Below are 17,239 nucleotides of genomic sequence, written 5' to 3' on the forward strand. Positions count from 1 at the left end.
CATTATACAAAAAAATTAATTACACAATGCAGCATACACTAGAATAAATTTAGAGAACAAAGAAACAAATAAAGGCAGATCATGATAGAAAACTAAAACCTGCAACTATTCTACATCTGGTTTGAACTCTATTAAGCCACTGACTGCCCTAGAATGTCTGTCAAGTCTCGCCATTTCCATAGCTGCTGACTAAACCACTTTTGGCACCACAGGTTCTACTATGAACCCTTCTGGATTTGGGTCCTGGCAGGGCTAAAGCCATCACAAGGTCTTTCAGGCCCATATGCATGTCTACAACTATTTCCCACAGTCACTACATAGAAATTTTCACAGTATGCTTTATGGACTGTCCTGATCTTTGGGAATGTCTAAGTCACTGGATCGGCATCCTGAAGAGTACCAGTGACTGCAAAAGATGATATTCCTCTGAGTGAGAACCAGAGGAAGCATCTGCTGTTCATATCCATTGGCACATGTGGTCCTGGAACTGCAGGGGGCTGCTGCGATGGCTCAGTCCTGTTGGCAGATATTGTTCTAACAGTATATGGTTTCATTACACTACCTCTTCCCCCTGTTATAACTCTTCTGGCATTGCTCCTCCCATAGTGCATTGACTTAAATCTACTTTTAAACTCCCAGGATTTTAGTGGTATCTTTTCATTTCACTTGTATGTATATTATTTGATATTCTGTCAACTGCACTCCTTAGGTTTGTGGTTCAAATGGCTCTGAGCACTATGGGACTTAACTGCTGAGGTCATGAGTCCCCTAGAACTTAGAACTACTTAAACCTAACTAACCTAAGCACATCACACACATCCATGCCCGAGGCAGGTTTCGAACCTGCGACCGTAGCAGTCGCGCGGTTCCAGACTGTAGCGCCTAGAACCGCTCGGCCACTCAGGCCGGCTTAGGTTTGTGTTTACCACCACTTCTTCCATGGTAATGTTAGATCTTATTGCGTTTTTACCAACACTGTAGTTTGGACACTGCAGCACAATGTGACCTGAGGTTCTCTCATGACCACAAGTGCAAAGATTTGTGGTGTGCCCTGTTAAAAATTGTATCATTCCTCTACTGGGGTTAATGTGCCTTAATTTTAGTATATTCCTGATGTTCAGAAATAAAGCATGAACTCTTCACACTGTATTCAATGAGTCTCATTTATGCTGCAACTCCTGCACCTTCCACTTCTGCAGGGCTAGCTTGTCATCAATAGTTGTACTGAATCAATAGTATCCTCTCCTTTCTGCTCTCTTTTCTCCCCTTCCCTCCCTCCCTCACAGCCTCCAGGGCAAAAGATTAATGTGTAACTTTCTTTTTCCTGTGCCTGTCTGCAACTCAGTGCATCATTTTTGCGACGGATAGCAATCTGTTCTTTCCATAGTTGTTGATATTCCAGCCTGGACTTTCCACTGTTTGAAAATATTTCTTCTTTCATCCAATAGCACACTGAGACATTGGGTTGTGTTACTACAGTGAACTGGAGCACTCTCCAGTCTTATCACTGGATTTCTAGTAGATGGCAAATTTCCCATTAGTAGTTCATATGCTGTCTTATAGGCAGCAATAGTTCAATGTAGGTGCAGCATGCCTGCATTTCAGAAGCGCACAATTTGTTTCCTCTTGAGTTTGTCCCTGAAACTTCCAGATATTGCCACAAAAACATCATTAGCATACACCGCCATGCCATCTTCCTTTTCATCATTTTTTTAGTACCTGTAGAAGTGGTACAATAGTCAGATCCCAAATATGAGTTTGCTAACTGACTCCTGTGGCCAGCCTTTGTAATCTTCTTCAATATTTTGGTCTTCCCTGTGGTCCAATCAATTGTATGGCCCCTACAATATCTCAAAATGCTATAGTAGAGGCATTTAGTGATCTGGATGTCTCTCATTCTTTGGAAGATTGCTGGCCATCATAGATTGTCACAAGCCCCAGATAAATCAATTAATATGCTGCCATGTACTTCTGGTGGATCAAGTCCACTATTCTAAGAGTGTGGTTGATGGCGTTTTCTATTGATCTCACTTTTCGAGAGCCAAACTGTCACTGGCTAAGACCAACAAGCTCCCTGTGTAACTGTATTCTATCACAAAAAAGACGCTCCTGCATCTTAGTCAGCGTATTAAGCAGACATATTGGTTTATAGCTCTTTGGTTTGAGAGGGCTCTTGCTTTCTCCTTATTTATTATTACAACTTCACCCATTTTCCAAAACTGTGAACTCTCCCCAGAAGAAATGCTTCGTTCAACAATGTTAGGACTGGAGCAGTATAGGTTGTGATATTATGTAGTACTTCGAGATGGAGCCCATTGGGCCTGGTGCTTTGTTTCTCTTAAGCTCATATACTGCCTTAATCACCTCTTCTTGTGTGAGGGGCAGTACTTGTGTATTGTTCTCATAGTCTGCTGACAGAAAGTCCCTAAGATTTTTTCATTCATGAGTATCAGCAATTGGTATGTCATTGGGTAAAGTGATTTTCAGCAGATGCTGATGCAGATGAGCCACTCCGTTAGTGGGTCATGGCATCAATTTTCTTCTGCACCATTTATTGGCCTACTGTAGTCTTCTCTGTAAGAAGTTTATATGTCTTCCCTCATACATTCAGTTCATGTATGTCCTCACATACTGATCCCAATGCTATTGTTTATTTTCGAAGAATCTGGTTTTGTACTCACTCTTGACATTCCTACATACACTATGTATCTGGGTACCTGGCTGAAAATGACTTAAAAGTTCATGATGCCCTCCATTGGTAACCCTGGAATTTAATATGGTGTTGGCTCACCCTTAGCCTTGATTACAACTTCCACTCTCACAGGCATACGTTAAATCAGGTGATGGAAGGTTTTTTGGGGAAGGGCAGCCCATTCTTCACAGAGTGCTGCAACGAGGAGAGATATCAATGTCATTCAGTGAGGCCTGGCACATAGTTGATGTTCCAAAACATCCCAGAGGTGTTCTATAGGATTCAGGTCAGGATTCTGCATAGGCCAGTCCATTACATGGATGTTATTCTCATGTAACAACTCCGACATAGGCTGTGCGTTATGAACAGGTGATCGATCGTGTTGAAAGATGCAATCGCCATCCCCAAATTGCTCTCCAGCAGTGGGAATCAAGAATGTGCTTAAAACATCAATGTAGGTCTGTGCTGTGATTGTGCTTTGCAAAACAACAAGGAGTGCAAGCCCCATCCATGAAAACCACAACCGCACCGTAACACCACCACCTCCATATTTTACTATTGGCCCTACATACACTGGCAAATGATGTTCACCGGTCATTCGCCACACCCACACCCTGCCATCAGATCGCCACGTTGTGTACTGTGATTTGTCACTCCACACAACGTTTTTCCACTGTTCAATCATCCAATGTTTACGCTCCTTACACCAAGCGAGGTGTCGTTTGGCATTTACCGGTGTGATGTGTGGCTCATGTGCAGCCGCTGACCATGAAATCCAAGTTTTCTCACTTCCTGCCTAACTGTCATAGTACTTGCAGTGGATCCTGATGCAGTGTGGATTTCTTGTGTGATGGTCTGGATAGATGTCTGCCTATTACACATTACAACCCTCTTCAACTGTTGGCAGTTTCTGTCAATGAGAAGATGAGGCCATCCTGTACGCTTTTGTGCTGTACATGTCCCTTCACGTTTCAACTTCACTATCACATTGGAAACAGTGGACCTAGGGTTGTTTAGGAGTGTGGAAATATCACATACAGACGTATGACGCAAGTGACACCCAAACACCATACAGACGTATGACACAAGTGACACCCAAACACCAGACCACATTTGAAGTCTGTGACTTCCGCGGAGTGCCCCATTCTGCTCTCTCACAATGTCTAATGACTACTGAAGTTGCTGATATGGAGTACCTGGCAGTAGGTTGCAGCATAATGCACCTATCTGTGTGGAGTTAATTTAGGGGCGACTGGACACTTCAACAAGAACAACAAACAATAGGATTAGCGTTGCCTCAACTTAACAAATAGCTTCTACTCCCCTAATGTTACACCAATGCCCATTCCCAACTGGCCATAGTTGATTGGTTAATGGAGATGGGCACCTTCAATAACTGCTCACACAACATTACTGATTTATGTAATTTATTAATAATAGTTCTCTGAAAAACAAGTCTAAAAACACTTCATTCATAGAAACGCTGGTTAAATAACTGTTCCTTTGATAAATCGGGTAATAAATTCTCAACCAATAACAGTAGCAAACAACATCACTTCAAAATAAAAACTTACATAATCCTAATGGTAGAAAGGTACCTTACTATAAAAACTTACATAATCCTAATGGTAGAAAGGTACCTTACAAACTTCAAAATTCACTTTCATTTATCATGCACATATAAAAACGTATCCAAAACTCACACTTAGCATATTTGTCAAATTCCAGTATTTATAACCTGCTGAACTACAGCACACAACTGATAATTTCAAATCTGTCCAATGAGCAATCCTGATAACAGAAAATTATGTTCACAAATAAGACATATAATAACTTTATGACAACGCCCATCAGGCATTGGCCACACTTTTACACAATCGTAAATTCTGTTCAAAAGTGAGAGTTACTGCTCAATCTCCACACAGTTAAGTAAACTAACACCACAGAAGTCACTGAAGGTTAATACACATATCGTATTCCACTTCTTTCTTCTCCAGTATCATGACATCCTTATTGTAGGCAAACATGCTACAGCATAGTGTGTTCAAGTTGGGCCCACACTGTCTTGTTTATCTGCCATGGCAAAACACCCACAAATAACATCGGCCACAGCTCGCCGTAAGTTGTGTCCTTACAAATGCAGAGCCCACGGCTTATCGTTCCACAGCACCATTGAATTCCCAAGCGTCTCAGTTTCACCATCAGTTCATTACCACGGAGTGCCAAAATTATTAATGCACAATTCGGACCATCCGGACCCCAACACCCTTCCGTTCTGTCTTCGCTCGGTACTCTCTAACCCTCCACTCCTCGTTGCCAGAGGGCCACTAGCCGCCAACACGGCACCCCAGTATCTCTGGCGAGGCCAATATTCACCTTAACACTCGCGGCCAGAACACAGTCGTGCCGAAAATTGGCACATACTCCCCACCCCCCTTAATTGCCGATCACGGATCCCTTAAGTTGCCAGAATGAATAAGTGATGGACCCGGCTTTATCTGAGAGAGATGAGCTGTTATTGTCTTTCCTTGCTGGGGGTCCATCAGCATAAGGGTGACCAGTGCTATAAAACGTCTAGTAACGTATGGCCTGATGAAATGCAGGAGGAATTTTTCAGTAACATTAACCAACTTGCTGCTTATGGCCTGGAAATTTCTTATATACACTGAATCTCCCAACTTATACGGGTTTGGCCGCCGCCACTCATCGTAATGCTTTGCGCGAATCTGATGAGCCTTAATAATATTGCACTTTGCCCTTTTCCACTGATTCACCAGCTGCTGAGGCTCAATGTGCTCAGGTAGCAGATCCCTAATGGACCATAGGTTACTCAGAGAAGTGGAAATCTTGAAGTTCAATATGAGCTCCGCAGGAGTCAACAAATGCGTTTCATGCATGGTCGTGTTAAACGCCATCATAAGCCAAGGTAGCTTGCGATCTCAGTTCTCCTGGTCTTTACTGTGATAGGCAATTAATGCCACCCTGAGATTGCGACTTACCCTTTCGGCATACAATGGGTTCGGGTAATAGGGAGTCGTGGTGCCATGGGTAATGCTCATTCCCATGCAAAACTACTTAAACCTTCCTGAAGTCAAACATGAAGCACTGTCACTAATCAAATACTGTGGTGGTCCAAACATGCCAAATATATTTTTCAAATTCTGTATCACAATTTTAGTCATTGCTGCCCTAGTGGGATACATCCAAGTAAACCTTGTGAAGGCATCAATACGTACTAGGATGTACTTGTTACCTTTCTCAGATCAAGGTAAAGGCCCTACAAAGTCGATGTACATTTTCTGAAGGGGATAGTCTGCAGGTACAGATTCCAGCCACCCAACCCTACCATCCTGTGCTGGTTTGGCAGCAGCATGCACCTGACATGTACTAACATTGTGCTTAATATCTTTATCCATTTCCTTCCATATGAAATGCTGACAAATTTTTGCATGAGTTTTAAATATTCCCAAATGTCCACCCACTGGTGATTCCTGAAAACATTTAAAACATGAAAGGCACCAAATCCCCAGGCACCACAATTTTGTAACCTTTATTGTACTGAGCCATGCAACACAATACACCATCTCTAAGCAGGTATGGTGTCACCACCTTTCCTTCTTCAATTTTTTGTTTTATCTCCCGCACTTCGTCATCCTTCTCGTGATATTCCCTAATGTCTTTAAACAGCTGTGGAAAATCAGTGAGAATCAAACTGTCTCCACGTGGAAGCACTACCTTCATCCAATTCATGACTATCATGTTGTATGTCAGGTTCCTGAAAAAGGCGGCTGAGACTATCGACTAGCTGGTTTTCCGGTCCTTTAATGTTCTTGACCTGGAACTTAAATGCCAAGATCTTTGTTGCCCACCTGGCTACCCTTCTGGTCTTACGAGGACGTGCAAGGACCCAGCTGAGCACCTGGTTATCGTTCTCTAAGAAAAACTGTGTATGTTCCAGGTAATACCGAAATTTCTCCATGCCAAATATACTGCGAGCACCTCCAGCTCGTAAATAGAATAGTTCTTTTCTAAATGGTTCAAAGCATGCGAAGTGTAGGCAGTAGGCCTCCTTCCTTTGACCCCTTCCTGAAGAAGGAGCGCCCCCACCCCTGAATTTGAGGCGTCAGTCTGAAGTACAAACGGAGCACTGAAATCAGGAAGCGTGAGTACTGGTGCTGATGCTAAGGACTGTTTCAGGGATTCCTACACGGCTTCCTGTGAAGGACCCCACTCAAATTTTTGCCCCTTCTTACGTAAGGCGTTCAATGGGGCTGCCTTCTCTGCAAACTCCGGAATGAACTTACGGAAGAAATTAGCTACCCTGACACACTTCGCAACCTCCTTCACATTTCTAGGAATGGGCAACTTCTTTGTAGCTTGCACCCATTCCTCAGCAATGGTTATCCCCTCCGTAGAGACCACATGACCAAGGAAGAGCATAGATTCACAAGCACACTTTACCTTGGCTGGATTCACTGTAAGACCCACCTTTCTTAATCTCACTAAAACCTCCCTTAAGTGTTGATAATGTTCCTGCATGGAATTACTATAAACTACCAAGTCTTCCAAGTAGTGGTATATAAACTTAAACTTAATGTCTGAGAATATTTTGTCTAGGAGCTGAGACAGTACTGCAGCACCCATAGATAATCTGAACGGAACCCCATTGGATTCATAAATATTCCAATCGGTCACGAAGGCCGTAATCGGTTTGGAAATTTCCATGAACGGAATTTGATTATAAGCCCAGTTTAAATCTAAGGTGGTAAATATCTTTGCACCACAAAACCATCCAAAACAAGGATGCAGGTCGGGAAGAGGTACTGACCGCAATACCACTTTTTTTTCAAATCCCTACGTGTCCCAGCCCCTAGACAACGAACCCAGCGAAAACTTTTAATATTTCAACTCTGAGTCAGAGGGTACGTAGTCGAGGGCCCACACCACACCATTTCATGTATATTTTTGAAAGCCCGCAGTGTGAGTTGCATTTGAATGAGTGTGCTTGTATGTGTCTGTCATCTATTTTTGATGAAGGCCTTACTGGCCAAAAGCTATTTTTATTTGTGAAGGTCTTTTTATTGTGCCCATCTGCGACTCAGCATCTCTGCTATATGGTGAGTGGCAACTTTCCTTTTCATAATGTTGTTACATCACATCCTGGATTTTCCATTGTTTGATTAGTGTTGATTTAGCTTTTTCACACCTTGTTACGAATGCAGACATTGAAGGAAGATGCAGAGGTTTGCCACCTGTAATGTACAGCTCCTGTATGTGTACAATATCAATCCTGAGCTCTTCCCACACCTTACATGCCTCAGCCATGACTAATGCACTTCTCACTGCATTAAATGGTATGACTTTCAAAAATTATGGGTGTCATATATGTACGAAGCACTTAGGGGACAGCAACTTGGCCAATTGGTTAAAACTGAGAATACTTGCAACACGTTTACACTAAAGGGGCTTTACACTGCTCTTACTCAAATATATATTGACATATATACTTGTACAATGAAGAAGTTTTCTTAAATTTGTAATAAAACTGGTTATGGTGAGATAAATCAACTAACTCATCTTGGATCATACGAAATGACTGATTCCAAATTGAAGACACAAAACCCAGAAGTCCACTACCACATAGCTATGTGGAAAAGTATAAATGTCAACACATATAAACACTTGATGTAATAACGACGATGATTATGCACTTCTTCAAAAAAACAATTACTTGTATTTTATTTATGAAATCTATGTTCCAATGATGATTTTGCACAATTAGATCAATATATGATAGAAGTTTTTTGCTGCATGTTATTAGAGATATATATTTGTCTTTGAGTAGTTACTTCCTCCAGTTTTCATATTATTTCATATAATGGACCCAAGCAACCTCTATATCATTATAAGAACTTATATTTTAGAATGAACTATGAGCCTACAACTTACAAGAAAGAAGAAGAATACAAGATGAGTATTACAAAAACTGTTTATTCAATTTCTACCATTGCTGTCTCTCTCTCTACAGTGCATTACTATCTCAGCATGCTAAGTACTTTGAAAATGTGACCAGCCCCCCAGCTTAGCAACTTACTTCAAAATTAACATATCAACTTTGGGCAACTAGAGGGTGGTGATGGTCAGAATATGGTGGTGTTGTCCAGGGTTTTCTGAAAGTGAAATGAGAATACTGTGTTGGGCTATTTTATCTTGTTCCAGATTAAAAGATATTATGGAACTTTTATGTAAATGATCAGACAGATATGAACAACAGCAACAATAGCAGCAAAAGGAGTTCACATATAAGAAGAAAGGATGAAAAATAAAAAGTGAGGTGAGCAATTAACAACAAGTTAAGCACTGCACATACGTTATTTATTTTTTTTATTAAAAATGACAAGTCATTGAAGAATCTCGAACAGCAGGGAGTAGTACAGATGAGGGAGACTTAAGTAGTGTCATGAAACAAGAACAACAGAGCTGTATTGATGGAACGGTAAAACAAAGAAAACAAACTGATAAATTAAAATGAGGTGATAATAATGACATAAGTACCATGTTGGCATTGTTAATAAAAATGAGTAATGACCGGTTTGCAAAAACCAATGAGCAACTTGAAAGTCATAAACAAGAAATTAAGAGGCACTACACAAAATCTACTTGCTCAATAGGAGCATTACTTCACTGCATAGGTAAAAATACAGCTCAGCTAAATGATATTGTGGGAACAAGGGAGTAGCCAGTGATGCATGCTTTGCTTACTCCATGCAAGTGCAGCGAATGTTAGATAGGGTGTTTACTCTTTGACTGTTAGTTCAGTTAGATTTTCTTTTCCGAGTTGGAAAAATAAAGTATTTTGTGTAACACTGTATGTGGGTTTAATTCATTGCCTACATAATTGGTGAGCCCGGGAAAAATAAGAAAAGCTCTCACAACTTAATATTGTGTTGCAGTTTTGCCAAAGACGCAAGAAGCTAACAAAATACAATACAAATTATGAGATATGACAGCTAAAGCAAGAGATTGGGTTTTTGGAGCTTGCAACACCGAAGAATCCATGAATTTGCAAACGCCGGTAGTAGCAGCCACACCATGAGCATCCTCACATGCTGAAGATTTTTCACACAAAAATGTGCCATTATCAACCGTGCCACGGTTGCAATTAAGAGCATCTCCATTCATGCCTATGCAACCAAACGTATGGTTTGTGATAATAGAGAATATCTTCAAACAACGCATAACCAAAGACCAAAAAAAATTCACACTTACAATTAGCAACCTGGATCAGAGGGCAACAGCAATAGTCTCTGATATGATCATACATCTGCCATTCCAGCAATCGTACACCACACTTAAAATGGTGTTGATCACTTGCTGCATGAAATTATCTGAACAGCGACTTTCCCAGGTGATGCATCAGGAGAAATGCAGGGACAGAAGTCCACCTGAATTTTGGTGACATCTAAGCACTATAGTCGATGCAAGCATGATATACAATGAATTGTTACTGCATGTCTGGTGACAGCAGCTTCCTCATCAGGTTCAGCTGATGTTGATTGCGTATGAAGGACAGTCTCTTGGCAAGCAACTGCAAATAGCTGACAGAGCTTTCGCTACTCTACAGTCGACGCAACGGAAACCAATGATGACTCATCAGAATGGTTAGAAGAATCAAAGTTAAGCAGTGCAGCCACAGGTTACAAACAAAAACAGGCATCGCTGAGGGGATCAGGAAACTGCAGGACACAATGGAAAATATGGCTACTCAGCTGCATAACTTGGAGCTGCAGATGTCCACCAGTAATGAGATGAAGTCACACTCCAAACAGGATCAGGCCCACACTGACAATTTTTGCTGGTATCACAGACAATTTGGGCCACAAGCTATGAGATGCACAAAACCTTGTGGATACCCAAATGGTGAGGGCAGCCCGCTCTGGGCGCCAGGGACTGCGGCACTCACGAACAGCACCATATACGAACGAGGAACCAGATGACAGTTGCAGGCAGCAACACACAGAGTCAAGGTAAGGCACTTGAAGGCTTCCTGTATGCTATACCTTTATGCCACTCTGCATCACCCTGCGAGTGTAAGATGACATCGCCCATATTACAAGTGGTTAATAGGCTATCAGGCCTCAACTTCCTGATAGACATCGGCTCAGAAGTGATTACCTCGCTGGTCCCGAGGTTTGCTAAGTAGGAAATGTGGGAGCCTTTGAAATTGATGTCAGTTAACAATTCAAGTATAAACACATATAGTTATAAAGAGCTCGTGATAGATATTGGTTTATCTACTCGTTACAAGTGGAATTTTGTAATGGCAGATATTTTACAGCCAATCTTAAGTGCAGATTTATTGTCCCATTTTGCACTTCATTTTGAACTTCACCTCCTGTTTTGCCATTGCCTCCATAAATTCATTTTTTTTTACGTTTTACAATTCACCATTAACATACAGTACGTGAATATAATCTGTATTTTCGTAAAAGAGAAAGGTTGGCCCTCAGTTCTAAAGGATTTAACACCAGATCTAACTTTGTGCTTAGTTTTAAGTATGTATTTGATTTTCTAATTTATTTTGGTTATTCCTAGTTATTATCTTTTGTTATAGGGCAAAATCAGTAATTGTTTCATAACTTGAATTCTATTGTTGACATATAAACAAATATCAATTCTGTAATAATTATAAACATTTGGAAGACGAAATACTAGTAATCTTAAAGTATCTATTTGGCTCTATTCAAAAACAGGTTAACAAAGCTGGTTCTTAATTAATTCCAAAATAATTAACAGTTTTGTCCAAAGTATTGTTTGTGTAGCTATATTTGTTAATTTCATGATTTAAACAAATAATTCAGCCTAACTCTTGCAGTAAAAGAAACTGTTAAAAAGAAACAATTTTTTATGTATTCAGTTAATTTAATGAGTTAAGTTTCAATTGTAATTTCTGTAAATTTAACTTTAAACAATGTGTAGTTTCAGCGTCTATTATAGTGATGATATATAAGGGCCTGATTTTTGGTCACGAGACAGTCAGTCCATGGCCGAGTTTCTGATGACTAACCTGTGCTGTTTAGAACAATAACAAAGCTTCAAATGATGCGTGGAATAAGTGTTAAACAATTAGGCTGTGTGTAAAAACAGTGACAGTGTCTGCCCCATACGTACCTGGTTATTCTTCAAGGACTGTGAACTTTGTGGTTAGGTCTTACTATTTGTAGATGTTCAACAAGAAACTATAGTAGCTGTATGTGTAGTTTCACCTGCTAACTATTAAAGAGGCCTATCAAAGGTTAAGTAATAGTGCACTTGCCATATAACTGTGTATTATTAGGGGGTCGTGAACAGTGAAATTAAAGTACTGTAAAACGTGTGCATATGTCAGCTACATCATTTAAAGTAGTCAGTGCCAGAATCCACACAACCCATTTTTCAGCCGGTATGTTGACACCAAGGACAACAAACGAAGAAATAAAAGCAGATGGAACTGCCACACCTGGACTTGGTAAATAACTCTCTCACTACCAGATCAAACAGGGGCACGATAAAAGTTTTTTGGTGCAGTACGGCAGAGGCTGTTTCAGGAGGAGTCAGTAGCTCAGCTATACAGTCTCCCCAAGAAGGGGCCATAAAGACTCCAGTAGTTAAACATAATACAGTGCATTATATACGCACCACTCCAGGTCTGCCAGTATCAAGATGAATCCACAGATTAGCTCCAGAGCGATTAGCAGAGACAAAAGTGATATTTGAGGATATGCTCCAGGCTGGAGTAATTAGAAGGTCTGACTGTTCTTGGGCATCACTTCTCCACCTAGTATGCAAGAAAGACAGCACATGGCATCCCTGTTGTGACTAAAGCCGACTGAACACAAGAACAATCCTGGATAAGTACCCCATACCAAACATTCAAGAGTTTACCTACACTCTAGTGGATGTAGAAGTATTCTCAGTACCAGATTGTCATAAGGCATTCAATCAGATTCCTGTGGCTCTGGCCAATGTGGCAAAGACGGCACTGATCACACCCTTTGGGCTATTCAAATTTTTGTTTATGCCATTTGGACTCAAAATTTTGCCCAATTCTGGCAAAGATTCATTGATGAAGTGCTCCAGGGATTACCTTTCTGTTATGCATATCTGGATGATATTTTGGTATTCTCAGAGGATATGCTGTTACATGATAGACATATTCAGGAGGTATAACAGAGGCTCGATACATATTGAGTAGTGTTAAACGAATGCAAATGCATCATGGGCAAGAGTTGAGTAATTTTTCTTGGCTATATAGTCTCAGCCAATGGAATACAGTCATTACCGGAGAAGATCAACATGTTGCACAACCTACCCAAAGCTACAGACTACAAATGACTTAGGTGTTATCTCGGTATGGTAAATTTTTACCAGCGTCATTTACCAGTTACTGCCGAAACACAGGCACCTTTTACGAATGCGCTGGCTGGCAAGAATACCAAAGGAAAGCGAAAGCTACAATGGATACCAATGACCAAAGCTTTTGGCGACTTACAAGAAAGCTTAGAGGAGGCAGTGTTACTGGCACACCCCATACCTGCAGCGCCATTGAGTATTGTAGTAGATGCCAGCCAGGTCACAATTGCAACAACAGGTCGATGGATACTGGCAACCTCTTAGTTTCTTCTAAAAGAAGCTACAACTTTGACAGACAAAATGGAGTGCATATGACAGAGAGTTGTCAGCAATATATGAAAGCATCAAACATTTCTGCCTGTATATTGAAGCCAGGCCAGCAACAATTTTCACTGATCATGAACCTATAGTGTCAGTTTTCAGCAACATCAGTGATAAGTGCTCACCAAGACAGTTCCGGCACATAGTTTATCAGTCAATTCACTACAGATATAAGGCAAATCAGAGGTACGGAGAATCTGGTTGCATATTGCTTTTCTTGTGTTTATGGTGTGGCCAGCACAATAAACTACAAAGAACTCGCCACATCACAGAAAGCGGATCTGGATCTACAGAAGTTTGATGGACCACACAACAGGGTTACACTTAGTGCCAACACTCATGCCAGGAAGAAGGCTTCAGTTATGCCATATATCATGGCAGAAGCCACAACCATAACGTTTTGTCTGGCCATCAATTAAAATGGACACCGCGGAATGGACTCGCACATGCCTACAATGTCAGCGCTACAAAGTAGGACGACATGTTCATGCGGAAATTGGGAATTTCACAGGATCACCTGCAAGATTTGCCCACGTCCCTCTGGTCTTAGTGGATCCACTCACAGTTTTGAATGGCTATTAATACTTGTTAACAGCGGTAGACAGATGCACGAGATGGGTGTAGGCCATTCCGATCACTGACATAGTGACAGACCTGGTTGCAAAGGGATTTGTCTCTCAGTGGCTAGCTCGCTTTGGGTGACCCCTTCATATCACAACAGATCAAGGCCGCCAGTTCGGGTCTACTCTGTTCAATGAACTAGGTAATTTATATGGATTCCAGCACCACCATACAACAAGCTGCCATCCAGTGAGCAATGGTATTATGGAGAGGTGGCACAGGACATTGAAGGCAGCTTTCATGTGTCATCAGAGAAGCTGGACAGAAGCATTACCATTGGTTCTCCTTGTATTATGGACCACATATAAAACATACATCGGTGCCTCAGTGGCAGAATTGGTGTATGGGGAACCACTGAGAATCCCGGCAGATTACCTAACCACTGTGGCATCGCCAATGCCAATGAACCTCTCGTCACTGATACGTGAAATATGTGAGCATGTGGAAACAATGAGAAGCCCTCCAGTATCTAGACATTGTCAGTTTTCATGCATAAGCCATTGGCAGATTGTACACATGTCATGCTCCACACAGATTCACTCAGAGTGCCACTACAACCCCCATATACTGGACCTTATCAAATAGTATGATGCAACATCCATACTATGGACATCTCACAGAACAACAAAACTGTTAGAGTGTCCACAGAGAGGGTAAAACCAGCATGGGTCTTACCAGAACCGGAGTATGATAATACTCATGAGGATGAGAAGGACCCAAGTTTGGAACTCACTATGCATGATTTGGTAGAAGAACCCATGGCAAGAGTACATGGAACCACAATGCAACAGCCCACACCGGTTCCCTCATCCTGGCAGCAACAAGTCATCCATACGAGAGCAGGGAGACAAGTTAAGTTTAAGTACCCATTGGTCCCTGGTGCTCCGCACTTTAAGAGGGGGGGGGGGGGGCTGTGTGGGAATGTGGGGCTAGGGAATAGCCAGTGATGCATGCTTTGTTTACTCCATGCAAGTGCACAAGTGCAGCGGACATTAGATATAAGTTTTTATTCTTTGACTGTTAGTTCAGTTAGTTTTTCTTTTCCAAGTTGGAAAAATAAAGTATTTTGTGCAAAGCTGTATGTGGGTTTAATTTGTTGCCTACAATATCAGTCAAAAATTGAGAGGTTAGATGGTTGAGTAGAATCTGTTGAGTCTAAAATGAAAGAAATTAAACTTAAATTTAACACTGAAGTCAAAAAATATCAAAGATGAGATCACAGAAGATAGAAAAAAAACTGACTTCAAAAACGTGCATGAGGAAGAAAGAACTGTTGACAAAAATGTAAATAGTCGAATTCTGACACTGGAAACTAATGTTGAAACCAAACTAGCACTTGTTGGAAGCAGTTTTGTTGAACAGGTGGAGAAAGTAGACAGCAAATTTATTATTAAATAACAATAAAACCAGCATCCTAGAAAGTACTGTTTCTGTTCTGTGCAAAAAAGTTGATGAATTGTCCAATGATGTAGTTAATAGAAATCTTGTTAACAATGTTCGTTCCATGTTTTGCAACATTCCAGTGAAAAACTTTTGAGGTGAATGTAGTTTACATCCTGTAGATTTTCTGCAGTATTGCAGAGAGAATTTTGTGTCTAATATGACTGATATTATGAAAAATCAAGTTTGTTAAGAAGTTTCTAGAAGGTGATGCATTAAGTAGGGCTAATTGGTATACTAATGATGACACATCCTAAGCAGATTTTTAGGAAGATTTTGCTCAGAGACTGAACAAGCTAGAGCGAATACTACAATGGGCATTACAGGGTAGGACATATTAGCATGAAACAGTTTTGCAAAAATAAACTTAAAAAAATTAGCTCATTTAAGCAAGCCTTTTGATGAAGTCACCCACACTGGTGCTTAAAAAGGATGTTACCAACTGAGGAACAGTGGGACCCAGTCTATGGGCCAGATGACACAGTAGACCAGTTTTTGAAATATGTAGGTAAATTAGATAGAGTTTTGGAAAACAAAGGTGATACAACCGCACTAGGCACACACATTTTGAAAGAGGTAGTAATAAAAATTGACATGGTAATGACCACAACAGGAAGGAACATAGTAACCACAATAGTAGCAATTATCATCAGACAGATCATTTATTTTTACTTGTGCTGTGTTACTTTTCTACAGATTGTAAATAAGCCATGATTTGTATTTTATTGTATTTTTTTCATGAGAAGCAATTAGCTTTTTTTTTCAGTGTTATTTGACAAAGTTTATAGAAATATTTTAACTAACTAATCATTTGAAAGCTGAAGCTTTGTGTACAAATTTCAGTCAGTGCATTTATTCAGTTTTTAATATAACTTTCTTTGTGGTATGTAATGAATTAGTACTTGTGTCATTTCCATGTGCTGTAGATAATTTACTTGTGTTTTCTATGACAGATATTTTTTCTGATGTTTAATATTATTTCTGTATATGTATTGAGCTTTCATGTTGCCCTGTTGAATCAGTGTACTTTAAGTACATGTGGAAGAAAATTTAAATATGAGAGTGAAAGATACTTAATGAACAGCACTTCAAAGCAAATTTCAGCATTGCTGACATTTTTGGCATAACTTATGGCTATTTTTTTACATAAGTAACTAAATACTTCAGTTTTTCAGGAAAAAATGTAAGAATGGGCTAGTTATCTAATCCTGTAACGTATTTAGGAAAGCATTTTTTCTTATGAAGAGGTGCATAAAGCTGACAGCTCCTGACTAGCTCCTTCCCCAGTGGTCTCCACATGTGTGTGGTAGGTGAGGGTGAGTTGTGGAGGAGGGGAGGGGAGGGGGGGGGGACTTTTACAGTGGTAGCAACTGCAGGGGAGATAAAACTCTCTGGTGCAGTCAGGCCTGTGAGTGGAATGTCTTGAGAGGAGAGTAATGTACTTTGAGCTTTACGCCTGTATGGATATGCATCAGGTGGTACCACTGTAAATAATAAAGTGTTTTTTATCCACAACCATGCAATTATTAATTGTTGACTTTATCCTTTCCCAGAGTAAAGCTCACATTGGTGGATTTCTGGCCTGAGAAGATGAAATGGAAGTGAAGGAAGCCGAGAAGCTGGCCAGCATAAGTTCAAATTAAGATCTGTGTTGTGACATATCTGGTCACAAATCACCCTGTAGTTCTTCAGTAGAAGTGACCACGATGAAAAATTAGCTGAAAATATGGGTGGGTACAGTGCTCTCTACACTGGTGTCCAAAATTAAAGTAA

The 17,239-nt window shown here is 40.6% G+C and overlaps 1 protein-coding gene across 1 annotated transcript in view; it reads right to left on the minus strand.

The window, feature by feature from the left end:
* Positions 1-368: 368 nt before the first annotated feature.
* Positions 369-17,239, minus strand: part of LOC126456634 (uncharacterized) — a 135,135-nt gene continuing 118,264 nt past the window's right edge. The window contains exon 3 of the mRNA XM_050092378.1: positions 369-516. Coding sequence (XP_049948335.1) covers positions 369-516 — 148 coding nt within the window. The remainder of the gene's footprint in view (positions 517-17,239) is intronic.

Source organism: Schistocerca serialis, chromosome 2 (assembly GCF_023864345.2).
Source record: "Schistocerca serialis cubense isolate TAMUIC-IGC-003099 chromosome 2, iqSchSeri2.2, whole genome shotgun sequence".
NCBI classification, from domain to species: Eukaryota; Metazoa; Arthropoda; class Insecta; order Orthoptera; family Acrididae; genus Schistocerca; species Schistocerca serialis.